This window comes from Morone saxatilis, unplaced genomic scaffold (assembly GCF_004916995.1).
Source record: "Morone saxatilis isolate NCDOM2014 unplaced genomic scaffold, NCSU_SB_2.0 Contig2, whole genome shotgun sequence".
Taxonomy (NCBI): Eukaryota; Metazoa; Chordata; class Actinopteri; family Moronidae; genus Morone; species Morone saxatilis.
The window spans coordinates 17,627,472-17,652,225 of NW_023339762.1; the positions used below are offsets into that span (position 1 = coordinate 17,627,472).

At 41.3% G+C, this 24,754-nt stretch overlaps 3 protein-coding genes across 3 annotated transcripts; 2 read left to right on the top strand and 1 right to left on the bottom strand.

Moving 5' to 3' along the window:
- Positions 1-529: 529 nt before the first annotated feature.
- Positions 530-8,606, top strand: wash1 (WAS protein family homolog 1). Its single transcript, XM_035665585.1, has 11 exons — positions 530-685; positions 1,626-1,766; positions 3,653-3,764; positions 3,895-4,041; positions 6,146-6,282; positions 6,392-6,527; positions 6,640-6,835; positions 6,928-7,098; positions 7,320-7,478; positions 8,003-8,074; positions 8,156-8,606. The coding sequence occupies exons 1-11, from the start codon at positions 678-680 to the stop codon at positions 8,296-8,298; spliced, it is 1,422 nt and encodes a 473-aa protein (XP_035521478.1). The 5' UTR covers positions 530-677; the 3' UTR covers positions 8,299-8,606.
- Positions 8,607-8,885: 279 nt separating this feature from the next.
- Positions 8,886-17,107, bottom strand: ddx11 (DEAD/H (Asp-Glu-Ala-Asp/His) box helicase 11). The gene is made up of 27 exons (XM_035665584.1): positions 17,013-17,107; positions 16,358-16,500; positions 16,035-16,253; positions 15,856-15,942; positions 15,598-15,734; positions 15,440-15,497; positions 15,238-15,345; positions 14,384-14,471; positions 14,073-14,275; positions 13,841-13,915; positions 13,149-13,226; positions 13,016-13,062; positions 12,859-12,938; positions 12,726-12,767; positions 12,583-12,650; positions 12,435-12,473; positions 11,962-12,100; positions 11,600-11,734; positions 11,403-11,515; positions 11,250-11,322; positions 10,638-10,741; positions 10,380-10,529; positions 10,154-10,222; positions 9,856-10,041; positions 9,682-9,757; positions 9,428-9,582; positions 8,886-9,327 (listed from the first exon to the last, which is right to left on the bottom strand). Exons 2-27 carry the CDS (start codon positions 16,484-16,486, stop codon positions 9,295-9,297), a joined length of 2,691 nt encoding a protein of 896 aa, XP_035521477.1. The 5' UTR covers positions 16,487-16,500; positions 17,013-17,107; the 3' UTR covers positions 8,886-9,294.
- Positions 17,108-17,439: 332 nt separating this feature from the next.
- fkbp4 (FKBP prolyl isomerase 4) lies at positions 17,440-23,864 on the top strand. The gene is made up of 11 exons (XM_035664881.1): positions 17,440-17,942; positions 18,569-18,713; positions 18,814-18,956; positions 19,059-19,179; positions 20,572-20,728; positions 21,150-21,240; positions 21,334-21,417; positions 21,518-21,703; positions 21,931-22,074; positions 22,381-22,476; positions 22,612-23,864. Exons 1-11 carry the CDS (start codon positions 17,844-17,846, stop codon positions 22,711-22,713), a joined length of 1,368 nt encoding a protein of 455 aa, XP_035520774.1. The 5' UTR covers positions 17,440-17,843; the 3' UTR covers positions 22,714-23,864.
- The last annotated feature ends 890 nt before the right edge of the window (positions 23,865-24,754 follow it).

Sequence of the window (24,754 nt, forward strand, 5' to 3'; positions counted from 1 at the left end):
AGAAACAACCAAATAGATATTGTTGGAAATAAAAACAAAAACAACAGAACAGAACAAACAGAATTGACATATTGAAATAATATAATAACACAAAAAGAATATACTGAATATATGTAAGTAGAGAAAGATGAGACATTCAAGTAATAATTAAATAAAATTAAAGAATTAAGCAAAGGGCCAGGCTAAATTATATTCACATATTCTTATTTTTATGTTCACTATTTATTTAAGAAGTAACAACATACAGAACAAATATATATATATATATATATTATATATCATAGTATAATATATATAATATATGGACATAAAATACAGCAAATAGATAAACAATTAAAACGTAAATAAACACGAGAGCACCGCCGAAAAAATGAAATGCGAGAATGAGAGGCTGAATAAAGAATAAAAGCGGAAAGCACTAGAGTGAGGATGGAGATGATGTTGTTGTTAACTAGAAACTCAGTATGCTTGCTCCTGAGAACAGTAAACTCCAGACTTTCCTGAGAGAACTTGAAGGCAACACCAGAACCTTCGCGTGGTCACGTGTCGACGGGAATGCGGAAGTGCGGAACCGTTGTTTTGCTAATCAGCTCGGATGCTAGCATCGATAGCCTAGCAACTTATTATTATTGTATCATTTTATCTACCCGGTCACCGTCAACAAGTAAACAACACACATGGTCAGGTAAGACTCGTGTTTCAAGCGCCCGGGTCTCGCAGTTTAACGTATTAGTAAACGATTAACGTGTTTTTTCCGGTTTATGTCTTGTTTAGCATGGACAGGCTGTCAGTATATTAATGTTAATTAGCTTCATTGATTATTATTATACAACTAAATGATTTATCTGGAATATATGCGCTAGTAAACAGCCGTGTTGTGGGTTTCCGTCATGTGAACTGTTGATATTATCATACACAGCTACAAGGATCGGCTTGAGCCAATTTCACACACGTTGCAGCAGAAACAGTGAAACATTGGAGAGTTTGTAATTATACTGCAGCTAAGTGTCATGTGAGAGTCAGATGAGGTGGAGAGGTCAGGGTTCAGTTAACGATGCTGTTTGTTGATCATGTTATCACAGTTTTCGTGGTGTTGGAGCAACAAGACATCACTGTGAAAGATGTGACTGCTTCTTTGATCAAAATGACTAGATTTTAGATTCCATTATTTGGATTATTTAGATTATTTTTAGTTGTGAACTATTTATTTTTCCATTGTTGAGATTCAGTTTCCTTTTTTAAAACATAAAAACAATCATTTAAATACATCTACCTACCTGTGCTATACTGTCATATCCATCTACCTCATGTACAGAAAGAAATCTGCACGTAAATATTTATTTCAGCATCCTTTGTACTCTATTGTCTTCTGTCTACAAATTATATATGTATCTATAACTGTACATAGTAGTTTACGTCTATTTTGCTGAGCTTGTTGTCCTGTTTATTTATGCTTAGTCTGTGTTTGTACATTGAGAGCAACGTAAAAGTGACTCTGATTACACGCTGTCTCGCCCAGTTATACTGTGATTTACTTTACTGTACTACTGTCATGCTGAGTTTGACTATTTGAGCACACAGCTTTGTTGTTGATTACAAACTTTGTTCTGTGTCGTTGTCTTTAGGATGACGCAGAAGCACTGCCTGGAGGGCCAGGTGTACTCAGTGCCTCTCATCCAGCCAGACCTGAGGAGAGAGGAGGCCGTCCATCAGATAGCAGATGCATTACTGTATTTGGAGACCATCTCTACAGATATTTTCAGAAGGCAAGCCCAGAAAATCTCTCTCTCTCTCTCTCTCTCTCTCTCTCTCTCTCCGTCTCTCTCTCCTCTCTCTCCATCCCTCTCTCTCCTCTCTCTCCTCTCTCTCTCTCTCTCTCTCCATCCCTCTCTCCATTCCTCCTCTCTCTCTCTCTCTCTCTCCTCTCCTCTCTCTCTCTCCTCTCTCTCTCTCTTCCCTCCCTCTCTCCTCCTCTCTCTCTCTCCTCTCTCTCCTCCCTCTCTCTCCGGTCTCTTCACTCGTCCCTCTCTCCCTTCTCTCTCTCTCCTCTCATCCTCTCTCTCTCTCCTCTCTCTCTCCTTCTCTTCCTCAACTTCTCTTCCTCTCTCTTGCCCTCTCTTCCCTCCGCGCTTCTCCCTCCTCTCGTCTCTCGTTCTTCTCCCCTCTCTCTCTCCTCCCTCTCCCTCTCTCTCCTTCTCTTCTCTCTCTTCTCTCTCTCTCTCCGTCGCTCTCTCCCTCCTCTCTCCTCCGCTCTCCCCTCTCTCTCTCTCTCTCTCTCTCTCAACTCACTCCACGTCCATTCTCTCTCTCTCGTCCTCTCCTCTCTCCGCCTTCTCTTCTCCCTCTCTCTCTTGCCTCTTCTCCCTAATCTCTCTCCTCGCTCTCTCTTCTCCCCTCTCTCTCGCCTCTCTCCTCTTGCTCTCTCCCTCTCTCTCGTCGCTCTCATCCTCTCCGCTCCTCTCTCGTCATCTCGCTCTCCCTCTCTCTCCCTCCTCCCCCCCTCCCTCCCTCCCACGTCTCTCTCTCTCTCCTCTCCTCCTCCTCGCCCTCTCTCTCTCTCTCCTCTCTCCCTCCCCTCATCCCTCGCCTCCCTCACTCCTCTCTCTCCTCTCCTCCTCTCTCCCTCCCTCCCACTCCTCTCTCTAAATTATTCATTTTTTAAAATTAAAATGTTTTTAAAGTGTGTTAAGTTGATGGAAAGAAACATTTTTGAATACAGTTTTAAATAAGGTCAATCCAATTAAAAAGACTGTTGCCTAATCAACAACATCTGTAAGTATTTTTGGATAGAAAATAAAATGTGGATATGTGTAAGTCATATGGAAGTCATATTCTAAATGACATTTCGTGCCACGGCACTTGTTTTAGAGCAGACGGTAAGGCAAATCCACTCAAGTCAAAGTCAAGCTGGTGGAGCTTTTAATTAACTTTTTTTCACACAATATTTGACAAAAATCTGTCTTTATAAAGACTAAATGTGTGAAATTATAATTCAACGTATTTTGTCCAGCAGTTTGCACAGTCTGGCAGTCTGCATCAGTGGCCTAAAGGTTAGAGAAGGGAGCTTGTTGACTGGAAGGGCGTTGGTTCGATCCACATCACCTCTTTACCTCCCTCATTACCACCACCGTGTCCATGAGCTAGGCCCTTGACACCAACAGTGGCCAGCAGATCAGATAGTGTGATGTGAATGTGATCAGCCTGTTCCTGGAAAAATAGTCAATACAGAGGAACTCTTAACATGCATAACATATTTCACTCTGGCTCTCAGTGAATAAATAAAGGTGAAAAAAAGATGGTGCTGTCTGGCATTCTGAAAATGGAGGAAGTGTCTCCTGTTACTACATTCAAAGAGTGACATTTATAGCAGAATTGGTTGGCAATATCACCTTTTGAAATGTGATGTGTTAGTAATTAGATATCAGTGCTGAAACAACTGTGTAATACTTGAAATTCATCGTTATTAAATGCAAGAAGTCTACAATTACTTCATTAGTTCATTCTTCGGATTCAGCACCCTGCAGAGTATAAATAAGGATGTGGACAAGGAGGGGATAAGTTACGCACTCCTCTATGTATTGCATTATGCGATAGTGTGTGGATGTGTGTATGTCCACACTCATGTTGGTGTGTATGTGTGTGTTGCTTCCAGGGTATCTGACAGTGTGGAGAAGAACCGCAGACAGCTGCAGACCGTCACTGACCGGATCAGACTAGCTCAGGCCCGTGTCGACAAGATCAAAGGCAGTAAGAAGGCCACCAAGGTAACACAGCAGCTTCACTTTAAAAGGCAGCTTTACATACTGGATATGTAATATGATACACAATAGAGACACAATAAAGTGACAAGATCATTGAAAAACAACAATTAGCCCCACGTTTCTGTGCCTATAGGTTTTTTCCAGTGCCAAGTACCCAGCCCCAGATCGACTCCAGGATTACTCATCTATCTTTACTGAGGCTACAGACCCCTCCTCACAAACCCGCCCCAGACACAGGATACAGAATAAACTTCGACCCTTTGATGAGAAGGCCTTGCAGGTAAGATGAATACATTAAAATGCAGATTACAAAAGGATTTTGATATGCAGTGTTTCCAATTAAGCAACAACAACAAAAATGTGAGTTTTTAAGAGCTTTGGTTTCTCAGCTAATGTCTTGCAGCCCACAAGCCATTGTGCTATAAGTAGCCCGATGGTTCTGGGGCCTCTTTATACAGCTGACACTGCTAAAACGGTGGGTGCAAAACAGGGATAAAAAGAGGCATGACTAATTTTAATTAGCATGGCTTTTATCTTACTGCTGAGAATTATGACGCAGCTTTCACTCCGGTCATTATAGGACAGCAGTGGCTTTGGGTTGAAGTCTTGACTCACATTCATATAGACTCCAGGGACAAATGACATCCCCCACCAGTATATACTGTACGCAGCAGTTAAGAGACACTGTCGCATGGCCAGGACATCTTTCTCCTCCAGAATCCAAGGTCTCCTTTCCAGCACTCTTGACATATGATTTTCTGCGGAGGATGAGCAGTGCATTACCTCGATAATTGGAATATGCTCTCCGGTCACCTTTTTTTATATAAATGGGAGCAACCATCTTTCTGTCTACTGTCGCAGTGACATCCACTGTATTGTAGATGTCAATCTGATCCCTGAGCACTGAGTAATGACTGAAATAATTAAATCATTGATAGAAATAGCCTAAATGACATTCTCAGGATGCCTGGGCCTGTAGGGACAGAGTGAAAAGCTCAGATATCCAGAAGGAGCTGGAAAGTGCAAGTACTTCTCCTTCACGTTGGAAAGGAGCCAGTTGAGGTGATGGGAGCGTCTGATGTCTCCTGCATGCCTCCCTGAAGAGGTATTTTATATCCTGTCTGACCTGGAATCACCTCATGGATCCTTCAGGAAGAGTGGGATGACATGTCAGAAAAAGACATCTGGGGTTCTTTGCCCAGCCTAACACGAACCAGACCTGAATGAACTGCGAAAGATGGATGGCTCTTTTTTTTTTTTAATTTAACCTTAAACTGCACATAATTCATGCTCATGCTTTAAGAGCCAGTTGGAGTTGGCTACAGGTCAGGATAATTATCATCAGGCCACGTTCCCCTGATCTGATAATGTCTGAATATTCAAAAACACACACAGGTAGAGCCTCCCCCCAAACTTCAGTTTGACAAACACTAAAACTTTCATATGTATTTCAAATAATGATTTGACCTGGTCTGGATACAATCTTCCTCTTACAAAGAACATTTTAGCGCCTGTTTATAAAGTATGCTTCACATGTTACTATCAGCACTGTGCTGGCTAAGTTTCTGCTATATTGTTGTTATACTAACTAATCATTTCCTTACACAAACAGCTGTTTTCTCATGATTAGCAGCATGCATGTTTAAAAAAAACAACCTTTATCACTCAGCCAACACTGATAAGCTTTCATCTATTTCAGCCTCAGTTTTTCACAGCTACAAGTTACATGACCAGCTGGCATTCACTTAATGAAACCTTACACTGGCCATAATGAGCACTGTGGCACTTGCACAGAATTCTTCAGGCAGGTTATTTTACAGGTTTGAAGATATGGCAGAGGACAGGAGAGCAGTCCTATTTCATATTAGTTTGTCATTTTGTGGCTCCAAAGTTAATAAAGAGGTGTGGAGATGAAAACAACATAGACATGAAGAATAGTACAATGTGTGATTGTGTTTTTGCTTTGTTTTTTGCCTAAGTGATTTCGTGTGTGTGTGTCGGTTCAGCACAAGCTCCTGCATTATTTATAGTGAACACCACAGTTTTTTCTGTTACCATCTTAGGAAACTTTATGAAAGCCAACTTATTTTCTGCTGCATGCACTTGGTCTTGCATGTGTGTTGTTTTACTGTGTGTATCTCTGTGTATTTATCAGAGAGAAAGAAAAAATAAAAACACTGCTGGCAATTTTCTCTGGTGCAGAAATGCATTATTCAATATCCCCTAGAAGCAATGTCCCCGACCATATAATTGCAGCGTTTGTTTTTGTGTGTTGCGCACGTCTGTGTGCAGGAGCACATTGGTGGCATTTGTGATTTGCCTTATTCAAGATTTAGTTGACATTTCTTCAGATCTCATTCTGTGTCTGTGCATCTTCCTTTCAGGAGAAGTTGATGTATTTCCCAGTGTGTGTGAGCAATAAGAAGAGGTCTGAGGATGAGACAGAAGAAGGGCTGGGCAGTTTGCCACGCAACATCTCATCTGTCAGTTCCCTGCTGCTCTTTAATACTACAGAGAACCTGTGAGTCCACATACACACACCCGCACACAAATAGACAAAGATACTGACTTTGAACACAGATTAGATTTAAATCCTTTCTTCATATCTTTGGATTTGTGTGTTTTTAAAGATATAAGAAGTACGTGTTCCTTGATCCTCTGGCGGGAGCAGTGACAAAAACACACACAACACTAGAAACAGAAAAAGAAGAGAAGCCGTTTGACGCACCATTGTCCATTACGAAGAGAGAGCAACTGGAGAGACAGGTGCCTCAAACACCCTTTTCCAACCAAAAACATAATTAATTTGACTTTTTTAAACGTAAGATTGGTAATGACACATTTTAATGATTCGTCTTGAAAATCTTTTCTCTAACAGACAGCAGAGTCTTATTTCTATGTGCCAGACCTGGGCCAGGTGCCCGAGATAGATGTGCCATCCTACCTGCCTGACCTTCCAGGCATCGCTGACGACCTGTCCTACAGCGCGGACCTCGGACCCGGCTTTGCCCCGTCCGGGCCCACACACAACATCCCTGAGCTGCCCTCCTTCTCTGAGGAGAGCAATGCACCAGGTACACACCCACACACTTTTCACTGTGTCATTGCGGTTTAGGTTGATGCTGTGTTTGTAAGCTGACGTCGACTTTTCACGTCTTTGTTTCAGGACCTCTGCTCCAGCCTAATGTTCCACCTCCTCCACCACCTCCTCCTCCCCCTCCTCCTCCTGAACCTGCCCTCGCTCCCGCCGCCCCTGCAGGAGCTCCCCCTCCACCCCCTCCTCCACCTCCTCCTCCGGTTGACAGCCCTGCAGCAGTCTCTCAAGCACCAAGTTCAGGTTTGTTATATGCACGCAACGCAGAATTTTTGTACTGGCTAAACACGTGGAAGGATATAATCAAGCTTGACAGTGTATTAAAGTGTTGAAAACATTGCTCCTCCTTTATACACACACACACTGAACTCACTACTCTTAAAATTAGGATTGGCCTTACCTTACATTAATGGCATAAAACCTAAATTACACTGTCACCCTGAATTGTCATTCTCTGATTGCAGGCCCTGTGTCTGGTGCTCCCAGTGAGGTGGTTCAGCCGTCAGACGGCCGCGCCAGTCTCCTGGAGTCTATCCGCAACGCCGGAGGCATCGGCAAGGCCAAGTTACGCAACATTAAAGAGCGCAAGATGGAGAAGAAGAAACAGAAGGAGCAAGAGCAAGGTGTCAAATTGTTTGAGATGTGATGTTGTTCTGCTCATATTTTATTAACTGCTACCCGATGCAGCCTTCACGATGGGAAAGTCATGCAATCTGAGCAGAGCGTGACCAGTCCCTAGTTAGCATTCACTCATGAGTGTATACAATGTCACTCTGCATGTCAGGATGTGAGTGTTTGTGTATGTATATCAATTGTTAATCATCATTCATGGCTATGTGACCTGTGTTATAAAATCCAGCCTCATTAAAAGGTCGACTTAGTTAGTCGTATCTGAAATTGTCTGACCTAATATCAGACAGCATATCTTTGCCTTAATTTCTGGTTGGCTGGCCAGGTCATGACCTAACATTTCATTTTTAGTGGGAGCTGCTTATAACGACTTACTAGATAAAAAGTCTTGTTGTAATGATGTGCTCCACTTTGAAGCGCAGCACTGGGGAATGAGTAACCAATCCAATTACTAATAAAAAATAAAATATTGATTGGATGATTGTTTAGTAACTGCCTGTCTTTGTTTGTCTATCAGCAGTGGGAGCGGCATCTAGCGGTGGAGACTTTATGTCTGATCTCTTTAATAAACTTGCCATGCGAAGGAAAGGTAAGGATGAGATTTAAAAACACTGATGCAGGTGGTTGGAACAGCATGCAGTAAAAAAAATGTGTCCTGTTCCCTCCACAGGCATATCTGGTAAAGGTCCAGCAGGTGGGGAGACAGGTGACACTCCCGCTGGTACCGGCGGTGCATTTGCCAGGATGTCAGATGTCATCCCACCACTTCCTGCCCCACATACGACAACAGACGATGATGACTGGGAGGCGTAACGCGAAGGACAATGAACACTTTCGATAGTGTTGAATAATTTTGTGTACAAATGATCCAATCATTCAATATTGTAAAAAATTCCAACAGAAACACAAGTGTAAAATGGTCAATAATTGGCTTCATAATGATAATAGGTAAATTGGTTTGTCTAACCAGTTAAACAAAACATCACTAAACTCATAATAAAGCAATTTATTGATAATCACAATCATTGTAAAACATATTTCCATGAAAGTAGATATTAGAACACTCACTGAAATCATTTCACTAACATCTCTCCTTTAAATAAAAGTAATTTTTTGCATTACATAACACTTTACATTGAGTGCTTTAAATATTTAATATCTTCTTCAAGGGTGAAATCAGTCACATGATGCCTAAGCCCAGTGCTGTGCCTGATATCGGTGTAGTAGCTGCTTCAGTAATTCATTTCAGAATTTATTCCGTATTTATTATTCATTTTTGCCTCTACCATGTTCCAGACTGAATTACAGGACAGGAGTGATACGCTGGAGTCGGACTGATAAATGCTCCCTTTTGGCCTTTGTCGGCACTGTGCAATTAAATAATTGTGTTGATTATTCTCTAATTCATCTTCACTTCTCTAAACCAGAGATAGTAGCAGAACATAAGTAATGGACAGAACATGAACGTTGAAATGTAAAATAAAGCCAGTATGATGTCCTGTGAACAGGAAAACTGCCTCCCTGATTGAACTCCAGCTGGGAGGACACAAGAGGTCTGATATCTTCAAAATATTTAAGAATGTAAACAAACCAGCAAAAAGGGCTGCAGCAATGTTGTGATAAAGAACTTATTACAGAGGTCATCTATGTATCTTTTTATTAGAACATGCTCTATTTTCTAAGTTTCTTGGGTTGCTTAAATTGCAGAATGGCCGCTGTTGCACTCGGTTTTCCCAAAGTTCTTCCTAACCTCTGGTCTTGTCAAGTTGAATACTTGGGAAATGTCAGTTTAGCTCAGTGTGAGTGGAACTACATCTGCTTCTGCTTCTTCTCCAGGAAGAACTAGGAAAGAAGAACATACAGACATAACATATAAATACATTTTAGGGTTAGTGATTCAGTAGATTGAGTGTGGACGCACAAAAGAGTACTTGCTTCTTACCTTCCGTAAGGCAGCAAAAGCAGGCCCAAAGGTTGTGTGTGTGCTGGTGCGATCTTTGATCCACGTGGGAAGTTTAGAGAGCGTAGCAGGTCGAGCGTAACGTCTGTCACATAGCACCATGGAGGAATAGTCGCCACGGTGACGGATAGCTCTTCCTTTGGACACACAAAGTCAAATGCATATGAATACTGATCATACTAGCGTACCACCTATGGAATAAATAAGTACTCATAACTTTTGTCATGAATCATTACCTATGGATTGATTGACAGCCTTCATGCAGAGGTTTTCTATCAGTGCTTGGCCAGGGCTCCTCCCTCCACTGTGAGGCTAAAATAAAAGGGAAAAAAACTGACAATGAGCTTCATCTTAGCACTCCTGCGACCTTGTACTTGTTTAGCCAGGTTTAGGACAGTAAAGAGTCTCACCAGGTGTTTGTCCAGATAGGCCATCTTTTCCTGCAGCTCTGGGGATTTGATGTTTGGGTATGGCATTCCCACCATCACCACACATCTTCCCAGGTCATCGGAGAAGTTGATGCCCTCACTCATCTTTCCTCCGACCACAGAGAACAGCAACGCCCCTGTGAGCCCACCACTGTCTACAGCACACCTCTAACAAATGGAAAAGACATGCAAACAGTGACATTATAACCTCTATTAAAATAATAAGTGTGTTATCAATGTCCGGTGACGAGGGCTAATGTCTGAGCAGTGACAGTTTTACCTGGATGCAGCGGGAGAACTCACTCAGCACCTGCTCGACCTGGTTGGCTTTCTTTGGTTCCTGGAAGATCTGAGAAAGTAATTGTGATAGTTTAAAGACTAAATCTGTTTTTACTTTAAGAAACAATTTCCTTAAAACACCATATCACCCTTGAGTTACAGTGTGATAAAGAATGGGTTTCTTTTTTCATCTAACTAACTCTAAGAAAGAAACGTTGCTGATGTACCTTCTTCTTGTTAGCCAGACGAGCCAGTGCGCCGCTAGCCTCCCAGTGAGAAATGATCCGCCTCGAGTATTCATAAGAAGGGAAGAAGCACACAACCCCACCCGGGACCACGTTGCAAATGTTGGAGAGAATACGCCCCGTCTCGTCCATCTGTCAAGAAACAGGTATACGTTTGCTGTAATGCTTGTGTAAACAATGCAGCTGCATTCAGCGATATTACAGCAAGAACTTAATAAAATATGTGTGTGTCTCTGTTACCATGCGTGGAGAGTCTCTGTTTTGGAAAGTAAAATCCAGCTCCTGACCAGACGGTCCGCTGCACAAGACGAGGGGAAGAATGTTTTCGGGAGGAATAACATGACCTACAGACAAAGTTACCACGCAAAAAGAAAGTTTATTTTAAATATATAATACAAACACATTTAAATACATACAATACAACAATATTCCTTTTACAATGCAGGTTTGTCAGCACATAACTGTGGGGAGTCTGAGAACGTGTCTTTAATTCTGTAGGCTCATTTCTAGGACCTCAGGTTGAGGACCACTGCAGAACACAAACTGTTCTGATGATCTTATCATCTCTTCTTGGTGAGTTCTGATATTATAACATAATCCATCACCTCCCATCACTAGAACCAGAATCATGACAGTCTTTTATCTTATCAATCATAAAGAGTGCATAACCCAATGAAAGATTAATACTCTAAAAATCAATTACTATTTGAGTTTCTGTCAAGCATTATATTATTCATCCAAAATTCCCACAAACAGAAATATTGATAAACACATCACTAAGAGAGCGTGCATTACAAAAACACAAAAAGAGAAAGTACTGTTATAAGTACTGTTATAAAATGGGCCACTCACCACAGGAAAACTCAGTGATGCGCTCCTCTCCCACTCCGGCAGAAAACAGCAGCTCTTGTTTGAAGTCTGAAACCTACATACAACATCTTTTAGAATGACAAAACTTTCACAGCAAAGGCTTAGTTTATTTTTAGTGGATTTAAAATAACATACAGGCTGCATGGTCCCTCCTGCGATGATGACTGCTCTGCACTCCTTCAGCACCTGGGCAAAGTGGACCGCTGGATTCAGCAGCAGGAACTTGACACTGCTCTCTGACAAAGTAACTGGACATAAAACAAACGGGGTGTTTTATAACACTTTCATTTCATTACTGTCTTTTTTTTTGTGTTGTGTTTTTAAAATGGTACCTTGTCTGTGCACCACCACTCTGCCGTCAGTGTTGCTGTTGGTGAGGGCCATGAAAAAACCCTCCACCTGCATCATGGGAGATGCAGACAGCACTTTCTCCTCCTCTGCAGACCCCTGCTGGTCTGCTGAAGAAACTGCACACATGAAAGCAGACAGAACTGACGCATCATAATAAACAACCAGAGGAATGTTACGTTGTTCAGGGTCTGTTGATTGCCGGTTTGCCAGTGGGAAATGACTGAATGTGGTGTGGGAAGAACATTAATATCTGAACGTGCAATTTAGGTCTCATCACAGCTTGACAGGCACTAAAAATAGCCTTTTTAACAACTTGTGGTGACATAAACATCAGCCCTCTGACCTGGTGCAGATCCCTGGTTGCTCTGTAGCGTTTGAAGGTAGCGGTTTAAGCCCTCTGTGCGTCGGTTCTCCTTGTTGGAGCTGCTCTGTGTGTGCAGATTCACGCCTGTTCCTGCATACTTCTCCACAAAGCCAACCAGCTGTAGGCATGACAGTAGATCACTTTCAAAGCTAAGCAGTATTTATATAAATATAAATCATCCCATCAATCGTCAGAAAATGGTGAAAAAGGGCGTCGGCTTAAGTTTTAGGACACAGTGTTGATCACTCAAATGTCTTGTTTTGTCCACAACCCAAAGATAATTGGTTTACTGTCAGAGAGGACTAAAGAAACCAGAAAATACTCACATTTGAGAAATTTGACATTTAAAAAAAAATAAAAAATGACTCAAAAAGGATTGACTGATTATCAAAACAGTTGGCGATTAATTTAATATTGGACAACTAATTGATTCACAGTCATCAAACACTTACCTTTCTGCTGATCATGCTCTTCTCAAAGTATCTCTGTAGCTGAAGTGAGAATGACAGTGAAAGACTCAGAGTTTGCAGTTTGGATATGGTGTTAAGAAGGAATAATTGTGATTTTTTAATAGCAGTATAACTTCTTTCTGTTAACTACCTTAAACAAGTTGATATTGTCGATCTGAGCCTTGAAGAGGAAGTTGTTAATGGTAAGCATTTCAGTTCCTGAAAGAAACATTACAGGTTAGCAATTTCTCCTTAAATGTGTGGGTTTCATGTGCGTGTGTATTTTCTACAGACCTGTTTGTGTAGTCTGGCTCTGTGGATTCTGCCCCACCTTACCTGCAAGGATAACATTTACATCACTCTTACCCACAGTTCGCACTGGCAATAATTAATAATTCAAAACTAATTTGAGCCCAAACACACTCACCTCCCAGCACCCGGACAAGCCCCTCAATCACAAACAGAATCTGCTTGATGTACATCAGGTTCTTTGCCTTCAGTCTGCTCCTGATGTTGTAGAAACATCAGGAGTTAGGAAGATAATACAATATTAATTTGTGTGTGAGTCTGTGCGGTATACTCACTTATAGCGGTCAGAATACTGGGTGAGCTGAGAGTGGGCACGGCAAAGCTGTAGAAGATCCACATTTTAGCATACTAAAGGGAATAGGCATGATTTAAATCAATATATATATATATATATATGAATATATTTACCTGTGCTCCTGTGAGCTCGGCACTGTGAATACAGGATAGTGTGTCACTAAGATTGTGAGCTTCATCTATGATCACCACCTGTAAAAGAAAGTATGTGTTAGTAATATGCCCCCGAGAGGTCAAGACACTGCAACTTAACTCACATACAAATAAAAACATCTGACAATTTGACAACACAAGCGCATCATGTGAAAAAAACACAACCAAATAGAATAAACACTCCAAGTAGCACAGACAACAATGGAAAATGGTTCCAGTGGACAAAAAAAGTGATGACGCTCATTTTTTCCAGCAAAAAAAAAAAAAATACAGTACTTCAATAACTTCATGAGTCATAAACCATGGCAACAACAGGCGTGTCCCAGCTGTGTTCATCACTTTTTAGTGTCCTCTAGATACACTTTCCATTGTTGTGCTACTTGCAGGGATTCTATATTCAGCTGTTTTTTCTCTATTTTGATGTGCGTTGAGGCCACTGTGAAATTAATGTGAAGAAATGAATGTGAAGTGAAGTGTGACAGAGTTATCAGCTACCCAAACCACCTCAAATTCCTAAAGAAGTCATATATTATTGCTGTGTGTTGTGTGGCAGTGGTAAAACTACTAAAAGTGTCCTAAATGTTTCCTTAATGACAATTGCTGAACATGAGAAAATCTATGATAGAATCAGATATTATGAAAAATAGTCCTACCTGCCCCTTCAGCTGGACTCCTGCTGCCCTTCTTGTAGCTTCATGAAGCAACATCTGATAGGGCAACACCACCAACTATGCAGACACAATAAACACAGAGCATACAGATTAACACTAAAACTTCTATCCGCCTAAAGAAGTTAACGGATAAATCAAAAATACCTCCGAAACATCTCCAAAGTAATGAGACACAGGATGAAGCATGAGGGGAGACGAACGAGGAGAGTGTTACCTGTGCTGCAGGGACAGCAAGGCGTGTGGAGTAGTAAGGACATGAATGCGTTTCTCTGCCGAGCTTCAGCAGCTGCTCTATATCATGGACCGTCCCCAGAACGTCATCCCTCATCTGCTGCAGTGCTGAAGCTTTATTATAGGGACACACACTCTTTGCTGGGCCTCGCTTACGCTTTACACCCTCTTCCTGATGCTGCTTCTCTATAAAAGGGAAGAACAGGCAGCGTTGCAAAGATAAACTGATCTTATTTATTAACAATCTCTTATGAACTCCTAAAAAACTGGAGTCAGTGTATGAGGGGCTCTCACCATGTTTGTTTTTCTGCATCTCCATGCAGCGGTCATTAATGCGCTGGATGCTGCCCAGGTGACGCACCTCATCATTGACACACAGATTCTGGAAAGTACACAGTTTTATGTTTACTAAATTCTGTCAGATGTCATGGTTAATAATCATGTTTTACTGATTGAATACACGTAATAGTTCCTGATGAATGCAGAGCATGCTTCTTTGTGTGGGATGGATAGAACTGTAGACGTAATATACTGTTTTAATTACTGTTGTAATAATTATAGAAAATACAGGTAAGAGAAGTATAAATAACTTGAAAAGTTCTGGAATTTGTTTTATTGGAAACAGCCTACTTCTACACATTTTTATAATTCACTTGTTTGCACTTGTTTACAAACTAACAAATTATTAGTAGCCAATTAATTCACTGTTGATTTCAGCTGTGCACACAATTGTTCTCGATGCTTTATTTCCCCAAACATTTTCAGTCATCTTGCATTCATCAATATGGAAATAGGCTGCTAAGAAACTTGAGGAATAATATGTACCAAAATTGAAAACATGTTTGTGATACTCAGCCCTCCTTATTGAGATACTGTTAATGTCAGTTAATGAGGCCAATAATAACTCTGAGGAATGAATGCCTGTCTTACAGAGAAAGAGCCAGAAAGATCTCAAGTATTCTGGATGACACATAACAAATACAGACAAATAACGTCTACACTGGAAAGACAGGTGATTATACACTAATGAAAACTTGTATAATATTCCATTTCTACCAATAGATACTTCTAAATGTTACACACTGGACCTTAACCCAAATATACTAAAATCCAACCCTTTTACTGGTATCCTCTGTGTGTACACATACCTGCCGTGAGCCCAGAGTGACCAGACTGATGTCCTTGCTGAAGGGGCTCTTTTGAACCTCATGGACAAATTGAGCGAGCTGGGAGTGAGTGCGACTGCAGTAGTAAATCTGTAAAAATCCAAATGTATAGTCTCACTTCAGGGTAACACATGGCACTAATTATTATGTTTTATACCCCGTGGGACATTCGTTCCACACACACCTTAGCAACATGTTCTTCAACCAGTTCGTCGTCTGTGTCATCCTCCGCAGCACAAAATCTGAGCACGAGAGCAAAGACAACCCCTGCTGTCAGTGTCTGTTCATTTAAACCTTTTACAGTAATACACAGGTTGGTAACAGATAAACGGCGGCCCTCACCTGCTCCTGGTCTTTGACTCGTCATCGCTCTCGTATTCTGCGACAACAAGATCCGCGTCTTCTTCATCTCCTTGCGTCTCGGTTTTTTCCTCTTTACTGAGCTGGAGCAACTTGAAAGCCTCATCATCTTCACAGCTCTACAGACACATAAATTCATATATTGGGTTGTAGAGGCTCAACTTGCAGTGGACTGTAATTTTTTGGGGTTCATTTCTGATGCCTGGGCTCTTTAAAAAGCCACTGTGCAAGATCACTTACTTTTCTTTTCATTGCATACTTCAGTTGAACGTTGTTTCTGATCAACTCTAATCGTTCTTCCCTCTTCTTTCTTTTCAGTTCTTCCTCCTGACACATAAAAACATGCAATAATATTTAAAAGTCAAGATTCCCAGAGATCCACGGCAAGGTCACAGCTTAAATAAAATGACATTTTTTACCTTCAACTTTGACACTAAATCACGTTCTGCCTTCTTTTGAACAAAGTCAGTGATCCAGTCAGGCTCTGCCGAGGAGCTGGAGGTGGAGGTGGACTGGGCAGCAGCAGTGGAAAGAGATGCCTCTCCTTCCTGCAGCAAAGAAGCCGCCTCCTGTCGCCTCTTCTCCTCATAGTCTGTGAGCCAGCTCAGCGCTCCACATATCAGACTCAGAGACTTGCCCTGGTTACAGGACATGCATGTTGAAAGAGCAAATCAATTAATCAAAAAAAAAAAAAGAATGCATTTTATTGTAATCACTCTTATATACATGCACACATACACACCGTTCCAGTTGGACTTTCAAAGATGCCAACTTTGCCCTGGTCAAGTGCACTATACAGGGCTTGCATAAACTGCTCCTGAATGTTGTAGGGCTGGTAGGGAAATGGAAATTGGGCCCTGCCAGTCTCCATAATCACGAACCTCCCTGGAAGATGAGCATAACTTGTGTGTTAACTTGATATAAAACATTTCAGCTCAAATATGGTCATCATGAAATGAGCCCCTGGCTACAGCGCGCGCGCGCGCACACACACACACCACACACACACACACACACACACACACACAACACACACACACACAAAACTTACTAGTATACTGTGGTTAGACTGGCTTGTTTTAGATAGGAGCCTTCACGCCTGGTAGTAATGTTTTGTCTAACATGAAGCACCAGGGCGCCAAATTCTGCTTTTGTGCAGATCAGTCAATCTTATTACACGCATTTCTCATTCAGTTTACCTACTCTACAACGACGTAAATCCCCATTTAACCAAGAGCTTTACATGTTCTGTCAAGCAGCAAACATTTGACTTTAGTGGCTAGTATTAAAATTATATCTCTAACGCTGTCTAACATACATCCAAGTGATTATTATAAAGTGAACTCTTATATCTAGTAGCCGATCACAATCTTTACGTAGATCGTTGCTATACGTACCCGCAGTTATCCTTAAAAAGTTTTTAACTCTGTGTTTTAATCTCGTGTTGTCGACTGCAAACAACCGCGCCAAACAGCAAGCAGTGGCTGCACAATCTGACCAATGGGACGCGAGATAACACAAGGAGCGCGTGTTTTATCGTCCCGCAACTCTTGCGCGGACGGTGCTATGTCGCATTTTGCGCTTTAACGCGTAACTACGTGGTTATTACATAATATCTAAACGTAGTATACTATTATCCGTTAATGCGACTGCACAACATATCTGTACATAGCGGCTTTGTGCTGCTTTTTGCACAAGCACCGCCTTTCCAGGAGACGCGCATGAGGTATAGGCAACGCCAAAACGCGGGTTCACCCCCCGGTTCCTCCTTCGAGCCTCTGGAAAATTCTCTGCCCTTCTTTATATCTTGTCAGACGGTTTGGCAGCAAGACAACGTGGACTTCCAGCAACCTGATCGGAAGCTCATATCCTGCTGCCATACAAGTGTGACTGCTGCAAAACGACTAAGTTAAAGCTTTAAAGCTGTAGCGTGTGTTTTAAATATTAAATATATATATATATATATATATATATTAATTCTCAGTTAGCGTTCATAAGTAACGTGGGGTTAGAAGCGGAGAGCTTTTAAAAAACCAGCGTTAGTTGTCTACTTAGCGTTGACCTTATTCAAGATCTGCTGCTTTGCTGCACTTGACGTGGGTTTTTTTTTTTTTTTTTGTGTGTGGAAGTAGTTAGCATTTAGCCGCCACTGCCATTAGCCCAGTGTTAGTTTGAATTGTAGTGCAGCTCAGGGTTAGGAGAGAGAGAGAAGAGCTAAACATTACTTCATGACAATGACTGCAGAGGAGCAGACGAGTGAAGGACAACACACCATCCCGATGGAGGGGGAGGATGTCACGCCGAAGAAAGACGGGGGTGTTTTAAAGGTAAGTTACAGTCAGAGGGTTTATTGTTTCTTGGTTACTCACTCGGCTAGGCTAACGTTAGCTGTTGTTAGCTGAGGCTAATCGCGTGCAGTGTAAATATAAACAACCAATGCGAGCCGACTACATTGTTGACAGCCTCGCCACGCACTTTATTTTATTCCCTGGCGTTGGTTTCGTGGCTTAACTTGTTGCCAGGGTGTCAATAACGAGGGCTATTAGCTGCTCAGTCGACCACATTTCTAGAAGGATCTGCAGCCCTGGAGCAGGAGCTATTAATGCTGATGGGGGGGCATTTGATATTCACACACACACACACACTCACACACACTCACACGGGTTTGAATGAGACGGTACAGCTCACGTTCATTCACAATCTAGGTTTTGGCAGCTTTACCTCTCATGATGCAACTGCAGGGAGGGTGAAAGGACACATGTTTTAAACTTGATTGACAATTAATGTGACATTTTTTATAAATCCCTAAAGAACAAATGAATCAATAAAATCTAAGGCTTTATATTGTAATCACTCTTCTATACATGCACGCATAGATGTGGGTGGGAGGACACACATGTTTGAAACATGTCTGTTACATTTTATAAATCCCTGCTGATTTTTCTGCTCCCAGCTGGTGAAAAGGGAAGGCACAGGCACAGAGCTGCCCATGACTGGTGACAAAGTGTTTGTACATTACGTGGGCACGCTTCTGGATGGTACTCACTTCGACTCGAGCAGAGACAGAGGAGAGAAGTTTTCCTTCGAGCTGGGCAAAGGTTGGTCTCGTATCTAGCAAACGCATGAGCATTCACCCGCCATAGCTGCACAGCCAGTGTCGTTAATCGGTCTTCTCTCTCCCCCTCTCTCTCTCTGCAGGCCAAGTAATAAAGGCATGGGACATCGGTGTAGCCACAATGAAAGTGGGTGAGTTGTGCCAGCTCATCTGTAAACCAGAGTATGCTTATGGATCTGCAGGTAGTCCACCCAAGATACCCCCGAATGCTACTCTTGTTTTTGAGGTGAGCTTTAGTGACATCAGGTTATTTTGACTATCCGTTGTATACCATGACTCTATATTTGTGTGAAAAGATATTCATTTTAACGTGTCTGTACGCTTGTAGGTGGAACTTTTTGAGTTTCGAGGTGAGGACATAACTGAGGATGAGGATGGAGGAATCATCCGTCGGACTATCACTAAAGGGGAGGGATATTCCAAACCTAATGAAGGAGCTGCTGTTGAAGGTAACACGTTCAGACACGGCTATTTCTTCGCTAACATTAAAATAATTAAGGTGGCACGCAGAGCCTGAGGCTACACATGAATCATTACTGAAGTGTGTAGGTACATATGTTAAACTTAAATACCTATTAATAATTTAATTATTACACATGGTTAATATTATTAATTAAGGAAAAGCTTCCTGTTGTGTAGCCTCGTTGTTACATCAAAGATTGTAGTAAAGAATATAAGTGTGTATTATTTGAAATACCAAACACTGACCCACTGTAGGCTTGAAAGGTGGCTGTACAATGTTATTAGTTTCATCCTTCATGGAGAGGAAAGGCTGGAGTCAGCTCGGATTTATGTTGTTGTTTATGTTTTATGTTACAATACATTTCAAAATTGCAGGTATAACACCTTGTAGCATTGTGCCGCTTCTACTGTTCACCTCACAAGCTTTAGAGACAAACGAGCACATTTTAACAGCTGACATTTACTTGCAGGAGATCCTTTCCTCAATTTAGCAACAATTGCCATAGTGACTTCAAACTGGACTTTCTGGTTCATATTTCATCTTCTCCATCTACATCTGCAGTACTTGCAGCAACACTTGCGACACCTACCTACCTACCTACCTACCTACCTACCTACTCACACATTTGACAAGGTTGCTATGAGCACTGAGATGGAATTTGTGCATTAAGCATATTTAAATTGGTGTTTAAAACAGTTGAGGATATGGAGGAGGACTGGATCAAGGATATCTTTATTATCCCCAAAGAGCAATTTGTTGTACAGCCAGCAGTAACTACCTAACCACCAGACAACAATGCACAAACAATAAATACAACACAGAGATCACATAAAGGTATTTAAAAGGCAAATGATGGCAGGAACAAATGGTCAAATGAAGTGTATTGGTCCTGCATCTTGCAGCCAGATGGAAGCAACTTGAATTCCTTAGACAGAAGACAGAAGTACCACCTGTGTCTATTGTAACTGTTGACAGTCAAAGCTGACTATTACTGCTGCTTTACACATGTTTATAGCCATCTTTTTATATTTAGTAAGTGTGAGGTTGATACTTAAATGCGTTAATCTATGTCATAACGCTATCGTGTTAAATTCTCCTGAGGTTTCAAACCAAAGCGTGGGCTCCCTTCCGCTATAAAGACAGCCTACGCAAGGCTAGTAACTACATTAATAGTGTTTATAGATACTGACTAGCAGCATTTAAATGACTCATTTCAACAGTTTACACCACCTATGTCAGACTGTGGTATTATTTTACTATAATTTGTTTACAGTGCATACACCACTGTGTAACTTTGCTGTAAATAATTTACAGGCATCCTTAACAAAGCTGAATATTATTTATCTACTGCATACCAACATTTTTCAACTCCTTTCAGTAACTGTGGAGGGTTCCTGCGAGGGACGTGTGTTTGACGAGAGAGAACTGAAGTTTGAGATTGGAGATGGAGAGAATCTTGGCTTGCCAGCTGGAGTAGAGAAAGCTATCATGGCTATGGAGCAGGGGGAGGAGGCACTCTTCACTATGAAGCCTAAGTATGATTACATGTATTAGGACAAATAAATGCTTGCTGTAGTGATGTGTTTTAATAAGCAGTGTTTCTTTAATGTTTTTGTTTTATCATATCATTTGTGTGTTAATCTACATCTCTCAAGCTGAACCGCTGAACTGTTGTTAATTAGCCTGTGCTGGTAAAAGGAAATATGCATTGAAGACTCCACTGGGATGGTGTTTAATGTTGCTATAAAGAAATCCTAGTTTTTAGACTAATGGATAACAAAACTGAAATTCTAAGCTGTGATATGACAAAAAAATAAAAGTCCTTCAGCTACAAAATGATCCAGTCTACTTTAGAAAATAGGACACTGCAATGCTGTTTAAGTTAAACTGCAACATTTATACTGCACATTTGAGATGACTAATGTTAAGTTTCTCTGATTTCTCTTTGATGCGTAGGTATGGCTTTGGGAATGCTGGAAATGCAAATTATAACATTCCTGGCGGAGCAACACTGCAATACAAAATCAAACTGGCAGCGTTTGAGAAGGTACACATATCTTGGCACTGTGTTGCAAACACAACTTGGCTTTAGTGGGCCAATTGCATGTCAGTTTTGTACAGTGACTTTTGTTTTCTTTAGGCTAAGGAATCGTGGGAGATGAACACTGGAGAGAAGCTGGAACAGAGCAGTATTGTCAAAGAGAAAGGAACACAGTATTTTAAGGTACACAGGGGGTATTTATAATATATTTACAAAGCATACAGCTATTTTTAAGACAGGTTTTTTTTTGTGTTTTCTAATGCACTGATTCCGTATGCTTTAGGAGGGGAAATACAAGCAGGCGTCAGTGCAGTACAAAAGGATCGTGTCTTGGCTGGAACATGAATCTGGTTTGTCAGAAGAGGACGAGAAGAAAGCGAGAGCATTGCGGCTGGCTGCACATCTGAACTTGGCCATGTGCTACCTTAAACTACAGGAGCCAAACCAAGCTCTAGAAAGCTGTGATAAGGTAAACTTTATCTTTACACGGATTTGACAACAAGTTGTCAACGATTCCTTCTGTCTTGGCAGGTAGACGTGTTGGTGTTCGAGTTAGAAGTGCCTTAGTTTTTTGTTACGTTGAGTATAGTTTGTACAAAAGTCAATTATTGGGTAGACTGTATTATTATAATTGTTGATTATTTATTCATTTATTTATTTATGTGGTTAAATGCTGTAACCGTTTCATTATTATAGGCTTTGGAGTTGGATGCATCCAGTGAGAAGGCTCTGTTCCGAAGGGGCGAGGCACTCTTTGGCATGAAGGAGTTTGATAGGGCAAGAGATGACTTTCAACAGGTTGTTCAACTGTATCCTGCCAACAAAGCTGCCAAGAGCCAGGTATGATGTCACGTGTCTTAAAATACAATTCTATATATTCTATATTTATTGTTCTATAATCCAAAATGAAACAGACACATGTTGCTCTCTTAGATTATATCTAGTTTTAATTACTAAAAAAATAGGTGGGGACATTTTTGTATACTGTGACAACGCTCCTATCAGATTGGTCTTCAAATAACATCTGATTGAATTGCAGTACGAATCTGAATCTTAAAAACCTTCCATTGTCTTATGGCTGTTGCTATACATGTGTCATATCTGTAAATATGGTTTTCTGACTTCTCCCTCTTTATGTCCCGCCAGGTGGTTCTTTGTCAGAAACGTATCAAGGAGCAGCACGAGAAAGACAAACGCGTCTACGCCAACATGTTCCAGAAATTTGCAGAGAGGGATTCAAAGGTGAGGGATTGTGTTTTCTACAACAGCCACCAGAGGGTGGGATAAGCATGCTTTTAGACTGTCAAAGAGACTGACTGACTGAAAAGTGACAAAATGCTGATTTCGTTTGTGTTTTCTGTCGCTCCCCACGAACAGAAAGAAGCAGAGAAGGTGAAGACTGGAAGCAAGGAGAACGGTGCAGATGAGATGGAGATTGAGAACGGAGAAAAGGAGGATGCAAGCGAAGCAAAGGCGTAGATAAAGATGTGACTATTATGGTTCATCTGTTCTTCAGACTTTTGTATTTTCAGCCATTTGTGTTTAAGGTGTGACTGTGTGAGCATATGAAATGTGTGTGCGTGTATGAGGTCGAGCGTGTAAAAACAAGAGCACTGATCTTTGGGAGTGTCTTCTCTGGCTTTCTTTGTGTCCGGGCTTTTTGCTGTGGCTGCTAGCGGAGCCGGTGGGGCTTCTCCAGCTGATGGCACTGTGGGACGTGGTTTTAATAAATGAATTGTATGCCACAACCCCACCCCTGAACCGTTTCAACCCACAGCTTTGAACTGTGCATGTGTTCTCACAGCGTTCTGGGTAGGAAACAAGTGCATCCAAGTGTTAAGTGCAGCATTTCAAAACCCTCACCCGTCAAGGGCTAGACCATTCACCTTGCACTACCCCCCTCTGTCCTACACCCCTCCTCACATTTTATGCTATCCATCCAACCCTCCTCTCATGGGCCTACTGATCAATTCCTGGAGTTGTGATGGTTGTGTGCATAGATGTGATGCGTTTGAATGTTAGAGTGCTTGTGTCCCAAAGTACGTATGTAGCAGCACTGTGGATAGCTGATGTAATAAGACGTTAACCTGGAATAGCTGTCAGAGCTTCTTTCTCAATCTAAATACGGAGCTCCCCTATAACCCCCAGGGTACAGGACTGTTCACCTTTTCTTTGGAAATACTGACTTTGTACTCCCCCCCCCACACCCCAGTGTTGTGCTTGTGATTTTCTGTACTGTTCTCAAAATGATGAATACAACCAATTAATTAACTGGAATATGTGCAGCCAGCTAGAAAGGACATTAATCAGCTTCTCCTGGACACACTCGAGTAATAAACAGTCAAGTCTTTAGTCTTAATTTACTGTAAAAAAAGTAAAATGTTTTGAACGTGTGCATATATGGCTCATCAGATTCGGGCTGTTACAGACTGTATGCTAGAGGAGGATGCTAGCCCTGTTTGTTCATTTTTAGTCAACAGCACCTGTAGAGTTGGTCAGAAACTGAGCTTGGGGGGCTAATTTAAAAACGGAGCTGTGGGTTGTGTGTTGAGTTTATCTTTGTCTGTTGGAAGGGTCACTGCTTGGTCTGCCCTGACAGAACGATATAATAAACAATAGCTACAACTTGATTGTGTCTGATATTATTGACTGTTAACATGCAGTCCTGTCTTCTGCTTTTATATCACTCTGTCTACGTGCACTGTGGTAACTTTATGTAAAATAAGGAATGTGCAGACAGTTGGTATTTCACAGTACTCAATGTGGAACTTGTTCATACATGTTATGTCATGTATAGCACAAACGGTTTGAACAATGAAGACATAAAGGTTTTCTTTGAGTTAATCAGTTCATATTGTAGTTTATATAGTTTGTTGTTAAGATATTTATTGCATAATCTTATCCTGAATTTGTAATCTCTCACATATCTTTAAAAAAGGAGCACATGTGTGACTCATTTTAGACATTTTGGAGAGGTTTAAAGCTTTTTTAATGAATTTATAAGCTTATCAACAGTAAATGAATCAGTAACAATCTTGATAATAACCTCCAAGGTGAAGATTATCCTTCTACTTTTCTTTGTTTTCTATGAATTGTCAATACAGTATCATGCACTGTTGACCAGACAAAGTCATTGCAATATGTCAGTCAACTGTGGGGAATTGCCAATAGCCATTTTCATTATGTTCCAATATTTTATTGAACAAATTATTAATCAAGAATACGAAAAGGAGATTGATTAATCATCAGAGGTAGCCTTAAACAGGTTTTACTTTCTATCTGCAGAGGAGAAATGTATAGCATTCTGCTAGATGTCCAAACAGTGTTGCATCCTGTGTGTACCTGCAGTAGTCAGGAGGTCGGAGTCTTCTTTTCCCGAGGACGAACAGGATCTGATCTGATCTGATCCTCCAGCTCTCTCACAGGGACACCGGTGTCAGCTTACAGATGTGATCTGTCTCCGGTGTGATCACGACCCAGCGCTGCCTGTTCTCTACAGGTGGACGATAAAACAAAGTGA